Below are 19456 nucleotides of genomic sequence, written 5' to 3'. Positions count from 1 at the left end.
CCTCCTCCTCCACCTGAGAGTAATTCTCTGTCTGGAGGAGATTACATCGCTTTGGCACGCGGCGTGAAACGTCGATCACAAAGGGTGTTGCCGGCAGATTAGAGGGAATCAACGCAAATGATGTTGTTGCTATTTTCCCCGTGCGACTCGTGCGGCTGCATCGGTGATTAAACAAGCGCATAACGACCCGTAGAGCTAATGACAGGAGTGAGTGTTTGTGTTTCAGTGAAGGAGAAAACGCAGTGACAGGTGCATCGGGTTCTCCAGGTGATTTTTTTTTCCACCTTCTCACTCATTATTAACCCTTTAGTGTGTGAGGGGACGGGACGCAGGAGTTCAGATTGATGGGGTTAGCGCTCGCGGCTAAAAGGGCGGGAAACTGACGTGTGATCAAAAGGCCATTCATGGCGGGGTTTTCTTTTCTTTTCTTCGTTTCCCATGAGATCAAAGCAACAATGCTTTTGACTTTTTCTATTGCACAGTTCAGTAGATGATGCATTCATGGCACGGCACAATAGTCTGAATCCAGAGATGTATAAGGTGTCAGAGTGCAGGATTTAACCCTTAATCCACCACAGTTCCTCAAACTGCACCAGCAACATGATCACAGGCCTTTTGATCAACATTTCTGGCTCTCGTTCATGTTTAAAGTTCCAGTTTAACTTTAACTTTAAGTGTGTTAAGTGCTACCTGTTATTAAAACATCAATATCACATGTTTGCCAACATTTACTGTTAGCTTAGCATTAGACTTTAGCCTGGTCCGTCATTTTTTTGTGTCCCCAGAAACATTTCTGTTGTGTTGAGAGTTTTTGCAGCTCATGTTTCGTCAAATTGATGAAGAGGTTTTTCTGAATTTGTTGCACATTTGTGTCCTTTTGCACGTGTTTTTATCCCTCAGGGCCACCGTAGGGAGGACATTTGTCTCATTTGTCACATTGAATTGTTTATGATCTGTTTCTTTTTTTTTTACTTTACTTCTTTTATTACACTTTTAAACATCCAGAAAAATCCAGAAGTAATATCATCATGTAGGAAGGTTATAAATTAATTTACATTTGATCACGTGAAATATATCATATATCATATATTTTTGCCTTTTTTCACATGATCAATTTGATTTTTTCTTTATATTCTGTCTCTTTCTGTTAAAATAAACTTACCATAAAAACTATAAACTGTCCATTTCTTTGTGGGGGAGCAAATATAAACCTGTTTCCTTGACCTTAGTGAGAATAAAACATCGGACCAATGATCTTGAGTTTGAGTTTTCTGTTTCACCAACAGCTGCGACAAACATCCCAAACTCTCAGGGAGAAAGTGTGCGGCTCAGAAGCGTCACAATCTGCAGCTGTAAACCAGGTTCAACTCAAACAGGCCTGAGGTTCACGATTTGTCAGCGACGGTTGCTCATGAATCTGCTGCAGTTACTTCAGGTTACAGAGCAACCCCACGACCTGAGGGCAGCAGATCTGATCCAGCTCATCGCTCACTTCCTGTGTGACAGACACACACATATACACACACACGAACGTTTATCAGCATCTGATACAACAGGTTTTATGATGTTTGCTTTAGACCCGCGGTGGCAGCAGCAGCAGCAGCAGCAGCAGCAGCAGCAGCAGCAGCAGCAGATGGCCCCGGCTCAACGACAGGAAACTGAAGCTGATACCAGGAGATAACCAACCTGCTCAGATTAAATATTACTGCCTTTACTGCTGCGTTTGGTGCATTTAAAGTTGTTGTTCTCTATATTGTATAACAACTATTTAAATCTATTAAAGGAATAGTTCACGAAAAAATTGTATTCAGTCAGACCCGGGAGGCCGGTTCCTATAGTCCAATGAAAACTTTATATGAGAGTCAATAGCGCCTGACACAAAAATGTCCAACTACACAAAAAACATTTAATATTCCTCCACACTGCTCGCCCGCTGCAGTCCTGAAAATTCAAGGCAAATTCAACACAGGACTGTTTAGGCTGTAAAAATGTCCTAAATTACGTTGTTTCGGGTAAACTCTGGACTATTTCCCTTCAGGACACTTGGATTGCAGTGGACGAGCAGTGTGGAGGAATATTAAATGGTGTTTGTGTAGTTTAATGGACCTGTTTGTGTCGGGCACTATTACTCTCATATAAAGTTTTCGTCTGACTACGAACCAGCCTCCCGGGTCTCCAGATGCACTTTGTGGAATAAAAAACTACTGCGGAGTATTCATCAGCATGAGGGTGAGTCAACAATGACTGAATTTCATTTTTTGGTGAACTATTCCTTTAACTCTCAGCAGCTGTAGAGCTACAACTGAGACTTGTGCTGTTTGGTTTTCGGTGTAAACTGATAATCCTGACTGAGAGAATTTGAAACGCTGACTGAGGAACAGTAACAGTGACATAGAGTAGATGTTTCTCAGGTAACGTTGGACCAACACCCTGTGGAACCAGATGCATAACATTTATAACCTCACACATGTTACTGTAGCTGAATGTAAACACAGTGTTTCTGGTGATTTCTTCTGTGTGTTTTGGTGCGAACAGGACGATGCACAACGTTTTTCCAGCTCATGTTGTTTCCTTCTCCTTCGCCTCACCAGAGGAAACAACAACAACGCAGGCTGCGTTCAAGACCAACTCTGTTCTGCAGAGTTGCAGAAAACATTTGATTAGGAATCTTTTTTCCATCACAGAGGAGATTAATTCATTAACGATAACAACAACATGAATAATGTACCTGTGCAGAGCGACAGGTGACACTGACACCGACGCGGCTCACAGATGTTGTCAGACTGATCCGGGCTATTTTGGAAAATGGTTTGAGGGGTTTTTTTCTTGTTGTGAAATTTTTTCCACCGCTTAGAACAAATGTGACAGTCAGCGCTTCAGTCTGCCGGGGCCTGTCGGGACATTCCTCCTCCTCCTCCTCCTTCTCCTCCTCCTCCCTCCCTCTCATCCCTCCATCCCTGCACCACATCTGAGGGCTACAACACCGACACTTCTGTTACTTAGAAAGTAGACGATCAGATATCGAAACAGCAAACCAGAGTTTACCTGTTACATCTCTGGGTTAATCATTAAAATGCGTTAACAAAGATGCAGAGATATAGAGATATGCATCATTATAGGATCATGTGAGTTATAGAAATAAAGAAATCAGACTTTTTAAAGTTTAAAACTGTGTAAAATGTTGTTGCTGCTCACACAAACTGCAGAGTTGCATGAAGTCTTGGGAAATAAAAGGCTGTTTTCTTTTTACGCTGTATAAAATGAGTCTACGCAGGAAGTTGATCACAGCCTGAGCCCAGTGATGTGATGGATCGAGCAGCGACGTCCACATCTTGCATGATCGTTCCACCACCTCTAACCTTCAGGGAAGTGCGCACCACCATCTCTTCCTCGGCCAACACAACCTTAGACTCCTGTTTAATGCTGTTGCTGTGGCGACAGAGGTCCAGTACATAACAGCTCTGTGGCGAATTAGCATCGTAGGCCCAAGAACACGTGTGTTTTCAGAAAGAAGAGATGTAAGAAAAATGGAAACTTCTGGTTCTGATCAATACTTTTGTATCAATATTTTTTGTGTTTTTCTTCTTCTTCGTGCCAGGAAAAACAAGAGGAGATGAAACCGACCTCGTGCTCAGGCCTGTGTGGGCACGTCGCTCCGGTTTCACTATTGTTACCTGTAGATTTCTGCATTTTGATTCATATTTGTGTTTTTTATTCCATCTTCATGTCGCTGCACATCTGCGTCGCTCTGACCGACGAACGCTCCTCCTCGGCCTCGGTTTGATTTGACTCGGGTCATTTTCTGTCGTGGTTCTTTACCAGCTCTGCTTCTGTGTGAGAAAGAAGAGAGAAACTTTCATTATTACTGGAAAGAATTTCCAATGAGTCACAACAACGGCAGCTTCAGAGAGAAAGAGAGAGAGAGAGAGAGAGAGAGAGAGAGAGAGAGAGAGAGAGAGTGGTTTTGCCTGATGTGTTCACAACCGACCGAAACCAGAGCTTTTCTTCTGGTGTATTCAACCAGCAGGTTTATTACTTTATCAAGGTGAGGGATCCCTCCTCTGTCTCTCACCCTGAGGTTTCTCCTGTTTTTTTATTGGGAGTTTTTCCTCAGTCGATGTGAAGGTCAGAGGTCAGAGGATGTTGTTATGATGCTGTGTGAAGCCCTTTGAGACAAAGAGTTCATAAAAATGGGCAATAAATACAAAGAGTAGGATAAAGCACGCATATCCAAAGTATTACAAGTGCAGGACTAACAAGGCTATAAGATCACCACCCTCCAATCCAACCCTGAGCAGCATCCCTGGCTGGCTTGATTGGGGGGTGGGACCAATTTCTTGTAAGAGCAAGGTGTCTCCTTTGTCCTTGATCCTGACGAAGATCTATGTGATTGAAACATTGATCTTATAGCCCAACCCATAGCCTACAATAAACATTTGAGGAGCTACAACAGTATGCGGACTTCACCCTTTTTCCAAAAGTCTCTATATACAAATAAACTTGCTTTGCCTTGTCTGATTGGGTGTACTCAGCGTGGGTAGAAAGCACCAAAATAAGCGGCATTTTTAAAATCCAGGATTATTAGAAAGCGTCTAGGTACATTGCAGGAAAAAAACAACAACAAGAAAAATTGTCGCACAATGATTGCGCAATGATCGAAACTGTTGCACAATGATTGAAGAATCCAGTAGGTCCTACACGTCTCCTACTCCGCAAACATGAAACATGAATCGTTCAGCTGTGTATTAGTTCAGGGAATCAGGGAGACTCTGCACCGTGCAGTCAGGGCTCCCATCAAGCATTGAACGATTCGGTGAACAGATTTTGTGAACAAATCTTTTTAATGAACTGATTCTAGTGAGTCAGTCCTCTCAAAAAAGAACTGCTTTTCCCAACACTATAGAGGACATTCCTGGATCTGGGTTCAGGATCAGGATCTTAGTCAGTGGAAACAGGACCGGATGGTTCTGGGTCTCCAGAACAGAACAGACCCCTCTGTCCAGGAGAGGATGAAATAAACACAGAGAGAGAGAGGACATGTTGTGCAGAGTTTACATCAAACTGACGACCTCATCCAGATACAGATAAATATAGAGCAGAACACATAGGTTATAGTGTCTGTGTGTGTGTGTCCCATACTAATATAGACGTGCACACACACACATGTATTTATACACAGACCTTCACTCAGACTCTGTCTCTATCTGTGTTTGCAGCCTCCCAATCTGAACCGACTCTTTTCACAGTTGTTGGTTGTTGTTGTTGTAGGTTTAAACACACGACGACGGCGACGGTCTGGGTCTCATTTATCACCTCCTGCTTTCACAGCCAGTTTCTCTCTCGGTTTGGCTCCAACCGGAGCCAGACTCCTGATTTATTGCCGGCGAAAATTATGGTTGACGCTGATATTTCAGTGATTTGAGTTAATTTTCTGCAATAAATCAACATTTCCATCCTTCACTGATGAGTGTTTGAGATAATTGGATTAAAAATGTCTTGCAGATGTGGAGCAGTTTCTACAAATCTGTTTCTGTTCCTTTGAAACTGTTGTTAACAATAAAAATCTCAGATTCAGAATCAGAAACATTTTAATAATGTTAAAGAGTCGTGAAGCAAAAACACCCTCGGGATGTTTCCCTTTAACTCACACACACACCTGCACACACACACACACACACACACACACACCTTTCCCCCCTTAAGGTGAAGTGTGTCTCAGAGTGTGTCGATTCGTGTCGAGGGTCCTTTGGGTGTAACAGGAAATCCCAGCGCGCTGCGGGTGGACTGATATCATTGTTCCCCTCTGGAAAACTTCTGGACAAACACACATTTATCCCTGAGGAAGCCGAAACGTTCCACAGCAGCTCCACATCGTCAGGACGCCGGTTCCCTCGAGGGAACGCCGGCCGGAACGTCCTGGAATGTGAATGTGAATTAATTAAATATTAACCTGCGGGATCGGATCAGAGGTTTAGGGCGGCTCCCAGGGGTCAGAGGGAGGTCAAGGAAAAACATTTAACACCTGCTCAACAAGAAACACAACGAAGGAGTTGGGTTCTGTAGAAATCTGTTACCCACAATCCACTGGGAGATAACGACAGGGCTCATAAGCGCATTTAAACTCCACTGAGCCTTCGTTTGCTTATCTCAAGCCTTCAAGGTCAAGTTCAAGTTTACTTAAGCTTGAGTTTACTTGAACTTGACTCATGAGTTTATTTGATCTTTGACGCTGATCGAGGAGTTGTCTAACTCATCACGGTCTCCAGTGGACTCATGAAATCAGATTAAACCACCTTAAAACCACCTTAAAACAAACAGAAAATCAGAAAGTCGACCACTGACGGTCGTCTGCTAATCAGAAGATCGGTGGTTCGATCCCCGGCTCCTCCAGTCCATGTGTCAAAGAGTCTGTGGGCAATTGTAGGGAAAATACTGTATGCGTGACTGTGTGTGTAAAGAGCTTTAAGTGGTTGTTAGAGCTACACAGAAGCTAGAAAAACTCTATATTAAAGGAATAGTTCACCAAAAAATGAAACTCAGTTATTATTGACTCACCCTCATGCTGATGAATACTCTGGAGTAGTTTTTTATTCCTCAAAGTGCATCTGGAGACCCGGGAGGCCGGTTTGTAGTCCAACGAAAACTTTATATGAGAGTCAATAGCGCCCGACACAAAAACGTCCATAAAATTACACAAAAACCATTTAATATTCCTCCACACTGCTCGTCCACTGCAATCCGGACTTGCCTCAATGACGTAAGTAAACTCTGGACTATCTCCCTTCAGGACACTTGGATTGCAGTGGACGAGCAGTGTGGAGGAATATTAAAGGTTTTTGTGTAGTTTTGTGGACGTTTTTGTGTCGGGCCCTATTACTCTCATATAAAGTTTTCATTGGACTACGAACCGGCCTCCCGGGTCTCCAGATGCACTTTGAGGAATAAAAAACTACTCCGGAGTCAATAATGGCTGAATTTCATTTTTTGGTGGTGAACTATTCCTTTAATGCACTTTATTCACCATTTGTGGTCCAGAGGTTTGTACAAGTCATCTGCATGGCTTTGTTTACATTTCAAGATTATAAGAAAACATGAAAAACAGGAGGAAGAACAAAAAAAAGAAAAAGAAAAGACAGGGTCCATAAGGTTTCATCGCTTAAAGGCTCAGCCCACGTGTCCCATGAATCATTCAAGTCATTTCTCTTTGTCTTATTATTCCTATATCATCTCTTGAGAATTTGGAGGAAACTTCAGTGTAATGATGGAAAAACTGAAAAGGAAAAAAAAGAGATCCAACAAAACTTTCCAACACGTCGTCCTGGGACCATGAACATGCAACCAAACTCATTATGAAAATCTGTCCAATGTTTGATGAAATATCTCTCAACACATCGACTTTACTACAGCTTCTCCAAGCAGGGTGGAGCTGTGGGCGGGGTCACACCTGGACAGGTAACCAGTCAACAAACAACCTCACACACAGTCACATTCACAATTTAGAGTCAACATTTAAAGGGATAGTTCAACATTTTTGGCAAATTGGCCCATTGCCATAATCCCTATAGACTTAGCAGTAGGTTCATTACCTTTAATTGTCGGTGCAAGCTATTTTTAGAACAGCAGAGCAGAGCTGTGAGCTGCTCAGAGCTACGCTACGGAGGCTAATGGGATTTCTTGGTTTCCCTCATCAAACTCATCAAATACACAATCCAACAACTCCACAAGGCTCTGGTGGACAAGTTGTGACCTGCACATTCACCGCGCTATGAGATAATAACAGAACGTTACCAGACAGAGTTGTTTTAGAGGAAAATTCATGCAAAACCGCTGATGCTCGTTCCTGTCGGGTGCAGTTTCTGCTAACCTCTAAAACAAGCAGCTCACGGCTCTGCTCCGCCGTTCTAAAAATAGCTTGCACCGACAATTAAAGGTAACGAACCTACTGCTATGACTATTATGGCAATGGGTCAATTTGCCAAAATGTTGAACTATCCCTTTAACTTGTAATGCATGTGTTTGGACTCTTGAGAGGAATCTGAGAGCCCATGCAGGTACAGGTGGAGAACATACAGAAAAACCCCAAGCCCGGGAATCGAACCCAAAACCTTCTTCCTTCTGAGGTTCTGCTGCAGCAGCTGTGTCCAAGTCTCAGTAACCTCTGTGGTGTCCAAACTGTAACACAACAACAACTTCCTCTGCTGCTCTTTCACATACTCTCATGTCAACACTGTCCTCCCACCCCGCCTCCCCCCGCCTCACCCTCAGACTGCCACACCCCCCCTCTCCCCCTGCCCCCTCTCCTCCTCCCCTCCTCCCCCCTCTCCTCCCCATGCTGAATGCTTGTCTGTCAGAAAGGCCCAGTGTGTGTTAATCCAGGAGGATTGTGTTGTTGTATTGTGGCTCTGCTGTGTTTCTGCTTCGCTGTCACTCACCGTCCAGTCGCCCGGTGGCCAAACAAAAGCGCACGTTGTTTACGGACCCGTTGTCGTGTTGTGTGGCCCGTCAATGGGCAGCAGGACGCCGGACGCTGGATGTCGGCCAGATGGACGGATGGATGGACAAACAGACCGACTGCTGCTGCTGCTGCTGTAGTAACAAATGAGATGCAAAGTGCAAAGAGCTGCAGTCGTGTCTGAAGAGACGCAGGTGCTCTGGTGACATTTACATTTTACCGGTTGATTTGAAGTGAAACCACAGAACTGCACAGAGTAGAATGAGCTAGTTAGCTTAGCGTTGTAGCTGAGGTCAAAGAAGTTCAAGCTTTTCATTAAGTGTCACTGTAGTTTTCTTTCACTGCAGCACTTTATTTGTCAATCTATGAGGTATATTCAGTAGCCTCGCATCACCAGGCTCTTCAGACAAGCGAAGAAGTGTCTGTTACCTCCGAATTCGTCTGCATTCTGGTTCCCGTCTGTAGCGGATACCGAAATCACCAAATTCACCAAAATAAAAGTGTTCACCAACATAAAACTTATAAAATAAACATTAACTTGTAATACAATAAAAGCAAAATGTTAACTTAATGGCTCGGGGACTTTCTTGTAAATTATATTCCTTAAATTAAAGAGTTTTACCGCATTTTATTAGCTTGGTACTTTTATTTTGAAGGAAAGGTCTGTCTCTCTCGCCCTGGATCCGTTTCCTACCAAAACAGCGAGTCAACGGCCCCAGACTAATATTCAGTCAGTCCTGGCTTGAATCCTATTGGCCGAGGCTGAGGCAGGTGACCAGGGTTGATATCCACGCCCACAGGTAACATACTGTATGATTACTGACTAAACAAACCTCACAACTACAGCAGGAGGAAGCTTCAGTACCGAGAGGAAACATGCAAACTCAGGCCCAGATCAGGTTCAAGCCCAGAACCAGCAGCACCAACCACTGAAGGTTGAATTATCTTTATACACCGTCAAACACACACACACACTCACAGGAACAGGAACAGGAGCTCAAATAGAGAGCTGAGCTTGTAGAGAAGGTCAGTAAAGGTCGTCTCTGCAGTGCAAATTAAGGAAACTATAGCTACAAACAATCTTCTCTGGAGACTGGCTTCAGGAGAGCTAATAATCTATTAAACTGGACCACCGACATCCTGAAATAAACAGTTCAAGTGATCAACTTTTGTCTCCCTTTTTCGAACTGTGGAACAGAATATAAAATAATAAAATGCATTGGACTCAGTGCAAGGTGTCTGTGCGTAACGATTTTTGTCGGGTGACTGATTTACTGTAAAAAAACGCATACGCAAAAAACAGACTCAGTGTGCAAAGGCCTTTAGTCATGTAAGAAAAGTATCTGGGATCATGTCAGACCTCATTGTCAAAAAAAAGCCTGAAAATAAAACTTTAAATTTTCACCTTTTTTTTTTTTTTTGCAGTTCTGATAAATCTCAGAAATGTCTTGCGAGGAGAGATGTTTAGTGAATACTCTCTTTTACTCCTTTAATGTACTTCCTGTGAGTTTGCAGTTTCTTTGGGGGGGTGGACACCTGAGAGAAGAAACCTGATGTCACTTTGGCCTTTGACCTCATGTAATCAAACTAAATAATCCACCTGCTGTATGTGGTGTTTTAAATAGTTTGAGAAGACAAATTCATCACACAACCTTAGATTTTAAAGAAAGTGGGTCCAAATAATCACATAAATAAATTACAATGTATGTAATGACTTTACAGTAATGTACTGTACACATGTTTCTGAGGGTCTGTGGGATCGGACCTTTTGTTTCACAGCTGAGATGAAAACAGCAGCTGCCTGAACTCAGCGTCTTCCTGCTCAGGTTCCTGTTCAGACATCTGAGGAGCTGCAGTTATTTTAACTATGTTGGCGCCTCGGTTCGTTCAGAGCATAAATCCACTCAGTCAGAGACAGAGAAGACCAGTGGTAAATCACCTGAGCAGGTAGAACAGTGTGTTCAGATAAACCACAAGTAGAAAATGTTGTGCAGACAAACATGTGGTGGTTTCAGCCTGGAGCACTGAGGCTGTTGTTGACGGATGTTTCCTGCACCACAAATTAAACAGTTCACAGATGGCTGCATTTTTACAATACATCACTTTTTTTATTTTTTTTATTTTTTATTTTTGCATCGGTTCCTCTAAGAGTTAATGACCCAACAAACAAACAAACATCCTGACTGGCTGCAGGTTGCTGATCACATGTCATCACATGGCTGCAGCAGCTGTCCCCGAGCCCTGAGCGCTGATCCTGGGTCAGCGCCTCTACACTGAAAAAACTCAAACTCTTACCAAGAAAATTTGTCTTATTTCACTTTTTACTTCTTTCAAGTATATTTGCACATGAAATATGTAGAAAAATCTGATATTGGAGCAAGTTTTTCTTTCTTATTACAATGCTTTCACTGGCAGATTTTTCTACTTATTTCAAGTGAAAATTAGTTTGAAACAAATGAAAATGATCTAAAAACAAGTTAATTTAGGTGATGAGTCTTATTTTAAGTTGAAAGAGATGAGTTTTGAGTAGAAATTAGACATTTTGACAAGAAATAAGACAAATATTCTTGGAAAGATTTTGAGTTTTTTGCAGTGTACTGCTGCTGCTGCTGCTGCTGCTGCTGCTGTACAGTGGTGTCAGTCATCGCCGGGCGCCTTGGATCGCTGTGTGGAAGTGACTGAGAGCTTGTTGTTGTGTCTCGGCGGCCCCACGCTGCGCTGTGCTGCGCTGCGCTGCGCTGCTTTCCATACGGGGGCGGGGGTGGCGCTCAGCTCAGCTCCACAGTCCGTCTCTCTCTCCCAGCATCAGCTGCTCCGCCACCGCACACAGGCTGCTGCTGCTGCTGCTGCCGCGGACCGCGCGCCATGGGTCTGGAGAAGGAGAAGTCGGACACCAGCATCATAATGGACGAGGACGAGTTCAACAGGTCCATAGAGCCCATTCTGTCCAAGAAGGGGAAGAAGGTGTACGCGGCGGAACCGGATCGAGATCCAAACGATACCAACGCGCACTTGAAGGTAAAAAAAAGTCTCGCCGCCTCATTGTGCGGCGCAAGCGACTCCCTCTTTGAAAAGTGAAACTATAACAGAAAGTTTTCCGCTGTCAAAATGAATTAGTATTAACACTTAGGCTACAAACCAAAACCAGCCTCATTGTTTTCATGTCTTATACTTTGTAAAGTCTCATAATCCGCAGCGTGAATACCTGGAAGTCGCTGCCTGTGTGCGTCTGTATGCGTGAACACATCATCATCATCATCATCATCCCACCTTCCTGTCTGCCCGGTGTTTTCATGTGTGTGTTTGATTCTGAATAGTTGTCGTGTTAATCATCACACAGATCGGGTTTGAGGATGTGATCGCGGAGCCGCGCTCCTCTCACAGCTTCGACAGAGTGTGGATCGGAAGCCACGCCGCCTTCGAGCTGGTGAAGTTCATCTTCTACCGGCTGCTCACCACGCTGCTGGCCGTGCCCATGGCGTTCGTCTTCGGACTGGTGTTCGGGGTGCTCAGCTGCATCCACATCTGGTAGGAAGAGCTGCAGTGCACAGTCAGTCAGTCATGAAGTTGTGAAGTGAAGCAGCAGCTGGTTCTGGCTCAGCATCCAGACACATCACATTAGACTGATGCACAGTGGAAAAGAACCATTAGAATAAAAGATATTAAAGTTTAAGTCTTATAATAAGTGCACATTATAACATCCAACAGGCCTATGGAGGCTTTATACTGCCATAAAAGTGTGATCATATCTATTAGAATCCACACACACACACACTTTAAACCCTGTGGGAACATTATACAGTAGGTGACTTATTCTGGCTCTGTAGGAAAAATATACAGTGAACAAGGCTGAAATATTTTGTCAGCAAGGTCTTTATTTGGAAAATGACGTCATGCTCAAATTCAGTCGCTGTTGAGTCAAACCAGGTGCAACAAGCAGTGACCAAACAACCGATGAGTTTTAGTCCACAGAAACTTAAAGTTAAAATGAAAGTTAAAAAGAGCGTTTGATGGAAAGTTTGGAGGAATGTTGGTTCGTGTGGTGGAAAAACAAAAAAAAAACCCAGCCCTGTGCCCTTTGGCAACGTCGGTGGCTATTGAAGCCTATTTTCAGAGCAGAGTGGGACATTCTTCAGATGCAGCACTGCTCAGTTACTTTTCACATGACCTCTGACCTGCAGGTGAGGAGCTCAGTGAGCAGCAGCAGAGTCAGGAGGGTTTTTTTTTCTTTTTAATCAATAGGCTATACAGTAGGACACTGAGCCGGTCAATGCACCAGGAATGACAGGAAGGGAGGAGTGTGGGGGAGAGGGGGGAGTGGGGTGCTGCTTCAAAGGAGGACAAACACACAGACACACACAATCACATCCATGAACAAACACACACGCTCTTATGTGATCAGCAGGAAAAGAGCGACATGACGCAATTCTTTAAAAAGCTTCAGACATCACACAGGAAATAGACTATCCTATCAAAATAAAGGCCTAACAATAAAGAATACTTAAAAGAAAGTAAAATAAAACTCCAAACTGACTTTTCTTTTGGGCGATTGAATCGACTAAATTCAATTAGTTTAGTAAAATCTGGATTATTCCTTCATTAGTCATATTAGTTTTGCCCCAGTATGTAAATTAAAGTATTAAAGAGGAACTAAACAGGATTTTTCCCATGGCTATGCTACATTTTTACTTTAATTAAAAAGCTCCGGAGTAAATGTGATAGCTCTCGTCTCAAATGCGACACAAACGTGTTCCGCAACCCGTAATCTTTTGTTTTAAAACTACACAAACATACACGTTGTAACATCGTATATGTTATATAACGTTATCCACCGCTCCATGTATTGATTTTTCGCCGGCTTCGTTGTAAACAAATGCACATGGCCGAGAGGAGGGTTAGCAAATCAGCGGAAAAGCGACCAGACTTGCATAGTTCCTCTTTAAAAAGCCTGAGCCCGCTGCTGTACCCTAACCCTCTGGTTTGCACATTCATCTCAGGAGAGGCGATGTCAGGATTAACAAAGCAAAGATTAACAAATGAAGGGGGGCATGACAGATTTTCCCAGAATGCAAGATGGCTGCACAAGCAACCGAACAGACACATAAATATTCAGATTTTTCACCATAAATATAGATTTTAAAAATCACAACTGTTTTATGTCACATTCAGTCTTGCCTCTAAATATTATGACCTCGAACATTTTCAAAAAACTCACTTGTATGTTGTTTTTTACGTTGACTATCTGATCTTATGATGATATATCATGGTTTAGTTATGGTGTCTCACTTTTGCAACAGGTCATGACTGAGAAACAGGATCGGAATTAAAGCAGATATCAGTGGAATGTTTTTGTTATAGGACTAAATAGTCCTATTTTTTGTTGTAGGACTAAATAGTCCTATTTTCCGTCAGCAATCACTTACATGAAGTATTTCAGCCTAAACACGAGTCTCTCCGTCACTCTGCTCTGCTGTAACCCGAGGAGAAAATTTTCCTTGTGGGATACAAGTGTTATCCAATGAGGGGAGAGAACGGCATGAAGGGCTGTGTGTGCAGCCAAGGGATGCGCGTGAATGTGGTGACGTAGCACGAGGACCAATTGATGCCTGACAAGGGCGGGGGCTGCTAACTCATGGTGCGTTCAAGGAAACTCGTACTTTGTGTTTTTCCTTCCTGTGAAGTCATACCAGTTCGATCTGGTACGAGTTCACGGGTCGGAAGTTACGAGTGGCCGTTATAGGGAACTTTCACAGACAACAGGACGGTAAAAACACGAGCTACGGGTTACCTGGAACGCTACCAAGTCGTAGTTGTGACTTGAAGCTGTAACTTACGGTTTCAAAAGCCTGCCTTGAACACAGCATTAGCCGAAACGGCCGTGCCGCTGTTATCTGCTTTAAGTGTTTTCAGACGTTTTGAAAGCAAAAAAACACAGATGAAGTAGCAGTAGAAATCACAGCGTGCTAATAAAGAGCCACACATCCCTGTCTGTGCTGCAGGCCTCAGAGGAAAACAAACGCTCTGTCAGTGTGTTGAACCTTTGTGTGACCTCGTCCCCGCTGCAGGTTGGTGATGCCCGCGATCCAGAGCCTCATGATGCTGCTGCCGCCCGTCCAGGCCGTGTGGTGGAGTCTGGTCGACATCTTCGTCAAGCCGCTTTACCAGAGCATGGGCAAGGTCCTGTCCTCCGTTCACGTGACGACCTTAGAGAACTGACCCAGAGCCACAGAGCGAAGTAAAAGAGAAGAAACGAGGGGACGAGTGGGAAACGTCGCACATGAGTCCTTATCAAGTCTGACGAGTCCTGTGAACAGCTGCGGAAACCAGTTTCACGTAATCCAAGGCCTTTAAAATGCTGGAAACTGAAAACATCACCATGGTAACAACAGTTGTTATGGCAGACTGAGACTTTATAAGGAGCTCATGTGCACAGAGTTTGTTTATGGAGTTTTTTTTTTTGTTTTTTTTCTTTCTGCTGATTGTGACCAAAAGAAATTCTTGTCATTCCATCACTTTGTTGCTGAGAGACGAGGCTTGAGTAAACTTAACTGCTGACCTGCTACATACGAGATGTAATATTTCTGCTTTTATATTATTATAGATTTTAAAAAAAGAAGAAAAATTGTATATATTGCAAATATATATTGAATTCAGCTAGAACTGAATCAGAGTAGATGCTACAGTAAGATGCAGCTTGTTGCACATTTGCAGCTTTTCTCTCTCTGCTGCGTTGATCTCAGTTGCTTTTCACATGCAGCTGCAGTATACAGCTGTTTTCTCCCGTTACTGATCGGCTTTGTTATTTATTGTTTCATACAGTATGCAGCGACTAATTAATATGTTTGGTGGTTGGTTGGTGGTGACGTTGGCCATAGCTCATGCTGCGTTCACTTGCACCTTGGTATCAGAGGATTGATATTCAGATAGGAAATTAGACAGTGACATCATTTTCTTGCCGTGGATTTGATGAAGTTGAGTTTTAGGTACAAGCTACAGAGTCACAGGTATCACAGGTATCACAGGTAACGGCTTCATGTTTCCACTGTGCATTTTAACTCTGTCCGACTCTGATAAAACCAGACAGTTTTCTAATAACATGCACTGTCTCTGCCTTTAATCACTGCAACCAGTGTGTGTTTCATTTTATAGATACAAACCTGCAGCAGCAGCGATAAAAAACGGACCATCAGGAGTTGAAGCTGCAGGACGTGTTGCGTCAGCTACAGTTGCCTTATCATGTTACTGTTGAGATCGAGATAAACGATTTGTTTAAATGCTCCGTCATCATTTGAGTCTAGTTATCACAGGACAGAAGGTGAGAACAGCTTTGATGTGTAGAGTGTAGAGGCTGAAACTGTGCAGTAGAAGATGGTGGGAAACCGAAACAATGCGCTAAAAGAGGCTAAACAAACACAACAGGGCTGCAGAACTGACAGTAGACTCAAGTTTGGTCTTTCCCAGCTTCCGTACATCAGTGGATGAAGGTGTTTATTCAAATTTAAGCCACACTGGAACAGTAATTGTGCTAAACTTTAGACTAGAGCTGCAACAATTAATCGATTAATCGCACAATAATCGATTATTGAATTAATCGTCAACTAATTTGATAATCGAATAGTCGGTTTGAGTTGTTTTTTAAGAAAAAAAAGTCAAAATTCTCTGATTTCAGCTTCTTAAATGTGAATATTTCTGGTTTATTTGCTCCTTTATGACGATATTCTGAGTATCTCTTTGGTATGTGGACAAGACAAGACATTTGAGGACGTCATCTTGTGGTTTGGGAAACACTGATTGACATTTTTCAACATTTTATTGACCAAACAACCAATCGATTAATCGTTTAAATAATCAACAGATTAATCGATAATGAAAATAATCAATAGTTGCAGCCCTACTTTAGACAAACATGATGAACACAGGAGCTTAAACCCTTTTTTGTTCGCCATCTGGACTCTCCAGGAAACAGGCAGCGTCGCTGTAACTCACATTTGCATGTTTGAGTTCTCACCAACTTGTTGCTCAACATAACATAGAGACAGAGAGAGAGCAACATGACGTGATGTTTTGTCTCTGTCGTAGTTTCTATTTTTTGAAATCCTGAGAACTGTCTGTTGTGCAATAAGAAGAAAAAGAAGAAGACAGGTGTGTGGCGGCTAAAGCCCCGCCCCCTTCCCAAACCCACCTGAACCTGAACATGTAGCAGCTCAGCCTCCCTTCACATGTCATGTCTCTAGTATATTTGACTAAATGAATCATTTATGTGCCCTGAATCTGTCTGTTAAAGAAATTAAATATATATATTTTTATTTGTCTGCATGTCTCTGGCTTCACTCACTCAGACGTGACCAAAATAAAGAATTGTTTTTCCTAAAGGTCGTTGGTTTTTCCCTCTGTCCTTCCTGTCAGAGAAGATGAGTGTGGTTGGGATGTGCAGCAGCCGAGCGCCGGAGAGGCCTCGTAAATCACTTCACGCTCAGGTTGCATAAGACACTTTTTCCTATACAAAGACAACGAGCTGCAGGTCGATGGAACATGACCCGAGGCTTCGCTGTCGGACCTGCAGGCCCGCACAGCGCCGGCCCACTCCACCTGTCACACTCCTGTACTGTAGCCGTCAGTAGCTGCAGATGCAACAACACACACATCTGCTGCCGCTGTAAAACAAAACAAAACAAACCTGAACTGTCATTAACTCAAATTTTCTTTTCTTTTCTTATTTTAAAGGTATAACATGTAGGAATTACCCCCATCTAGCGGTGCGGTTGCATATCCGTGGTTACCTACGGTCACGCTGCCACTGAACATAAAAAATGGCGATGCAACATGGCCGCCTCGGTTCGGTGCGTCGCCCACTTATGTATTTGTAACGACTTGTAACAACTCATTCTAAGGTACGAGAAAGCTTTCATTTGTACGCAGGTGTGATTCCACTTCAGTGAAATACGTATTTATGAAAGCAATATTTGATTTTTGCTAATAAAAAGCCAAATAAGTTACATACTGGGGCTTTAAGTATATTTTGGGGGTGTTTTGCCTTTAATTGATAGTATAGACGAGAGAGACAGGAAATGCAGATAGGGCGCCTACTCTACCCACTGAGCTAAACGGTGCCCTTCAGATTTTCAAAATAAAATTTAAGAAACAACATTTACTGGGATGCTCCTGAGACTCATCAATAAGACAGAAAATAAGACCAGAAGAAAATACCTAAAAAATAAAATAAAATAAAATAAAAGTATTTACACTGATTCAACATCCTACAGCCATGTGGCCTTGGGCTCGGCCACGCTTGTTATTACACAGATATAACACAGTAATGACACAGGAAGTGCCTAAAACATGATTTCACGTGATGAATAAAGTGATAATAATACTGGTCATCGTTGCCCTGGTTGAAATAAATAAAAAATAATAATAATACATAGGGGGCTCACTTAATATTTTTTCACAGGGCCCAGAATTACTGGCAACGACCCTGAATATATGTAAATCTGAGGCTCTGACGTTGTTTCCTGTTGTAAAACAAAGAGACTGCTAACTGTGAAAGAAGGATGCAGACGTCCAAGAACAAAAAGGGAACTGAGGCACTCTGTCGTTTTTTTATTGAGAGCAAAGACAGTAAAACAGACTGATGAGGACTTAGGTCGATACGCGTAGGTCTGTTGTCGGTCTTCACCCAGTGAGTGCCTCAGTTTCCTTTTTGTTCTTGGACGTCTGCATCCTTTTTTCACAGTTAGCCGTCCCTGAAGTCCTTTGTTCTGTAAATATATACCTGCCTCTCTGAAGAGCACCGGTCTCAGACAGCGATCCAAGCAGCGCATCCTTCTTTTTTTTTCCCTTTTTGAATCAGTTGTTTCCTGGTGTGTTTCAGCTACAAAGGGTCATTTAAGGTGTTTTGAAGCGACCCTTGACTTTTGACCCACATGCACATAAAATACAACAACAGACACAACTCATTCTGACTCTCAGCCATGTGGAGCAGTAACAGAGCTATAGATCCTCCTGATGCCGAGGGGAACTCGACCTCTGGCCGTTCCTGCAGCCTTGCAGCAGCAGCCCAGTCAGAGCAGACAGTAGGCTACAGTAGTAAAAGATGAGGATAATACAGTCATAAAGCGATGCAAATGAAGTTCTCAGTGAATCTTCTATCACCACTGATGGTGCAGCTGTTTGAATACTACAGCTGTTGTTACCGTGGTCACAACAGCCGGTACACTGAGCGAGTGTTTTGCTTTTTATCACCTCTCTCCAGACTGTTTTATACTAATGTTATTTACTGCTGTTATAGTAGATCACACTTTGGTCTGTTATGCTTCACTTCACAGACGTTGCACCTGTAAAAGATTAACCAGGTCAAAACACCAGATACTGAATCACATGAGTTTCAGCTTTTGGTTGATTTACAGCTGTTTTCATGATGCACAGACTCAGACATAGACAGTTATCCTCAGTATCAGCTGCTTAAGAACCTGAGAAACTAAAACTACCTCAACTTTCCATAGTGATGTAGAGTGGTGGGTTGATTATGAGTCGCTCTCTACATCCTATGGCCTCACACTTCACATGTTTTTGTGTTTCAAACCTCCGAAAACCAAAGTCACATCTGTTTATGATGCACACAGTGTCATTTCTGCATCATGGAAGCTGTTTGTTTCACTCTACAGATGCAGAATGTCTCAGTCAGAATATGTTCATGCATCTGTCCTCAGGTCAGAAGCTGCTGCTGCTGCTGCTGCTGCTGCTGCTGCTGCTTCGTTCGTCTCATTTGGTTATTTTTTTTTAATCTTTGTTCATCGCCACACCCTGATGAGGTGAAGGAGAGAGAAGAGGTTTATTTACACAGCTCCTCTGCAGAGCGCATGAGCACAAAGAGCTGAAAGAGACAGAGAGAGAGGCAGTAACTTTTACTACTTTACTGTCGTTATTATTGAACAGGAGCAAACATATTAAAGGTGAAGCCGGTTTACGAAGAAGAGGCGTAGTAACATGGATATGTGTGTATAA

At 42.9% G+C, this 19456-nt stretch overlaps 1 protein-coding gene across 1 annotated transcript; it reads left to right on the top strand.

Annotated features, from left to right (window-relative positions):
- The first annotated feature begins 11250 nt into the window (after positions 1-11250).
- Positions 11251-16824, top strand: cav2 (caveolin 2). Its single transcript, XM_085780198.1, has 3 exons — positions 11251-11470; positions 11793-11980; positions 14518-16824. The coding sequence occupies exons 1-3, from the start codon at positions 11318-11320 to the stop codon at positions 14666-14668; spliced, it is 492 nt and encodes a 163-aa protein (XP_085636324.1). The 5' UTR covers positions 11251-11317; the 3' UTR covers positions 14669-16824.
- Positions 16825-19456: the final 2632 nt, after the last annotated feature.

Source organism: Trachurus japonicus, chromosome 6 (genome assembly GCF_045865225.1).
Source record: "Trachurus japonicus isolate A0001 chromosome 6, Traja_1.0".
Lineage (NCBI taxonomy): Eukaryota > Metazoa > Chordata > Actinopteri > Carangiformes > Carangidae > Trachurus > Trachurus japonicus.
This window is presented reverse-complemented; position numbering and strand designations above follow the sequence as displayed.